Source organism: Quercus suber, unplaced genomic scaffold (genome assembly GCF_002906115.3).
Source record: "Quercus suber isolate HL8 unplaced genomic scaffold, Cork oak 2.0 scaffold_313, whole genome shotgun sequence".
Taxonomy (NCBI): Eukaryota; Viridiplantae; Streptophyta; class Magnoliopsida; order Fagales; family Fagaceae; genus Quercus; species Quercus suber.
This window is the reverse complement of record NW_027069769.1, coordinates 436921-439423: the sequence shown is the minus strand read 5'-3', so window position 1 is coordinate 439423 and position 2503 is coordinate 436921. Positions and strand designations below refer to the sequence as shown.

The 2503-nt window shown below is 32.5% G+C and overlaps 1 protein-coding gene across 1 annotated transcript; it reads left to right on the top strand.

Annotated features, from left to right (window-relative positions):
• LOC136071451 (probable calcium-binding protein CML10) lies at positions 1-1027 on the top strand. Its single transcript, XM_065782769.1, has 2 exons — positions 1-236; positions 889-1027. Exons 1-2 carry the CDS (start codon positions 1-3, stop codon positions 1025-1027), a joined length of 375 nt encoding a protein of 124 aa, XP_065638841.1.
• Positions 1028-2503: the final 1476 nt, after the last annotated feature.

Genomic DNA, 2503 nt, shown 5'->3' with positions numbered 1-2503 from the left:
ATGCCTGTGTGGAGCCCTAGAAGTACAAGCTATCCCTTGTCTGAAGAGCAGCTTAAAGGTCTTCTAAAGAGATATGATACAAATGGAGATGGTAAGCTAAGCAAGAATGAGCTAAAGGCTGCTTTTCGTAGCCTTGGCTTGCATTTTAGTGGATGGAGAGCTGGACAAGCACTTCGTCATGCAGATGCTAATGGAGATGGATATGTTAGCGAAGATGAGATGAAAGAGCTGGTCAAGTATGCTATGAAATGGGGTTTTACTATAAACTAGCTAGATATATATATATATATATAAATTTTTTTTTTTTGTTATATAGCTACATATATTTTTTTTTGGGTCATGTAGCTATATATACATATATAGTTAACAAAAGAAAGAAATGGTTGTAAACATCCACCTTTCTTGTATATTAGAAAGATTCAATTACTAGTTTGTTCTATAAAGAAATGAACATTGTACAAATTTTGATAATATATGGTACTTCTATAGGTAGAGAAAAATTAATGTCAGGCCTGCCCAAGTTGAAAAAATGTGAGAACTTTTATTTTTACCGATATCCTTTTTAAATGTCAGGCCTGGCCTAAGCTGAGCAATAAGGGAGGTACAAAGGCCCCATCAAGATCTGGATCAATGAGACTGCAGCTAGATTAAGAAGTGAATAGAGGCTCAAAATCCATGGGCCTTAATTAGAAAGTAGACACCACTGTTATGGTGCGCATTACTCTGCACTATACACCAAAATGATTATTATGATATGATTAGGTTCATCGTGATTGTTTAAACGTCTATTTGATGTAATAAAAACTTAAACAAGACTCATCTCATCTTATACAATTTTTCACTATTCAATCCAATGAATTCAATTCACTGATTTTGGATATTGCACAGGAGGTCAGTCATCTCTCTTGTGGATTTAGTTTCTAACTCAAGGTATGAAACGAGGTCACAAGGGTTTGGAAACTTTGGATTCTCGCAAAAGTCAATTTTCTTTATTGTGGAGGAGATAGTTCAGTTGCTAACAATGTGAATTTGTAATTTAAATTTGATAGGCCAAGAATATGTATTGACCCCTTTAATAAATTAACCAATTGATTTAGCAAGTTAATTTAATTAATCATGAAATGCGTGGTAGCACAAACAAATACCAACTAATTTAATATGCACGGGAAATAAAGTTGACATGGTGATTTGTTTACGAATGGGAAAAATTTCAAGAAAATTCCCACGGGTGATTTTAAGGTCATTACTCCGAGAATTCATTATTATCACAACAAAGGTTACAAGTAAAAGAATCCCATACCTTATACCAACTACAGTTGAACCCTTACCCAATACCAATTGGACTTGTTTTGTAGTGACAATCTCTATTTTCAATGCACGGCTCTCAGTAGTGATTAATCAATCGATGACGGATCCAGTACTAACTTAATTATAACTTGAGAAGATGTTGGCTGCAAAGTTTTTCAGTTCATCAAATGATGAAGATTACGAACTCCTTGGTTACAAAACAATGGCGTAAAACGCAGTAGCTTTTAAGAGAAAGATGAACTAGGGCAAATTTTGTCTTCGGTACAATTTGCATGAACAAAACTTAACCTCACACTTGCTAACCTTTGAGCCTTTAAATTAATCTTTATATATGTTTAGGGTTGTGAAAAAAGAAAGCTAAAATGTATAATGGATTGGAGTGAAATCAGAACTGAAAATTAATTTTCATAAATCTCATAGATAGCTTATTTATGAGAGCTATCGAGCATGGGCTAAATTGCCTTTTAAACCTCATAGATGCTATTGTGAGCTTGAGTTTAAATTAGCACTTCTTACTTTTTCTTGGACAGATTTGCATGGCTTTAACACTTGGACTTGAACTCTATTTTCTTGAAGTATTAAACACATCCTAGATCTACAAATTAAAGTAAAGTGCTTTTGTCAAAGGATTAGCAATTCTAAATGACATATGTTCTAACATGATTTATATGTCTAACAAAATTGATAGAAGCCCTTCCTAAAGAAAGTAAATTGCATGAGAAACTATATGTCCCTACTAATGACATTTCTGGTTTATTAGTAATTGGTCTGTAATTATTCTTTCGCTTGAGACACCATTTAGTTTTTGATCGGTGTGATTTGAACTCCATAGTCCATACCTCTTATTCATTGAAAAAAAACCTTACAAGTTAAACTATAAATTCACTCATCCGTACTCTATTTTATTTTAAGATGTTCCAAAATATTAATTTTTTTATTATATAATTTAATAATTACAATAATAGGTAGAGAGCAATTAAACATCATCCTATTAAAAAAGGCAATTACATTGATAATTTTCGTAACTTATTCAAAATAATTAAAGTGAAGTACCAACCTTGTAGAGAAAGATTTATCTATTTTATCCACTCTCTAGTTGGCCAACTACGGAATGAAAGAGGCAACTAACTTAACATATTCAATTCATTGCAAGGAAAAGTCTAGGATTGCAGAACCAGAAAACCTACCAATAATT

What these genes read in the sequence shown, in the direction of transcription:
- LOC136071451 (XM_065782769.1), top strand. Translation starts at nt 1, where the DNA reads ATGCCTGTGTGGAGCCCTAGAAGTACAAGCTATCCCTTGTCTGAAGAG. An exon ending in GAGATGAAAGAGCTGGTCAA is followed by an intron (nt 237 to 888) that starts GTATGCTATGAA and finishes GATATTGCACAG; the next exon opens with GAGGTCAGTCATCTCTCTTG.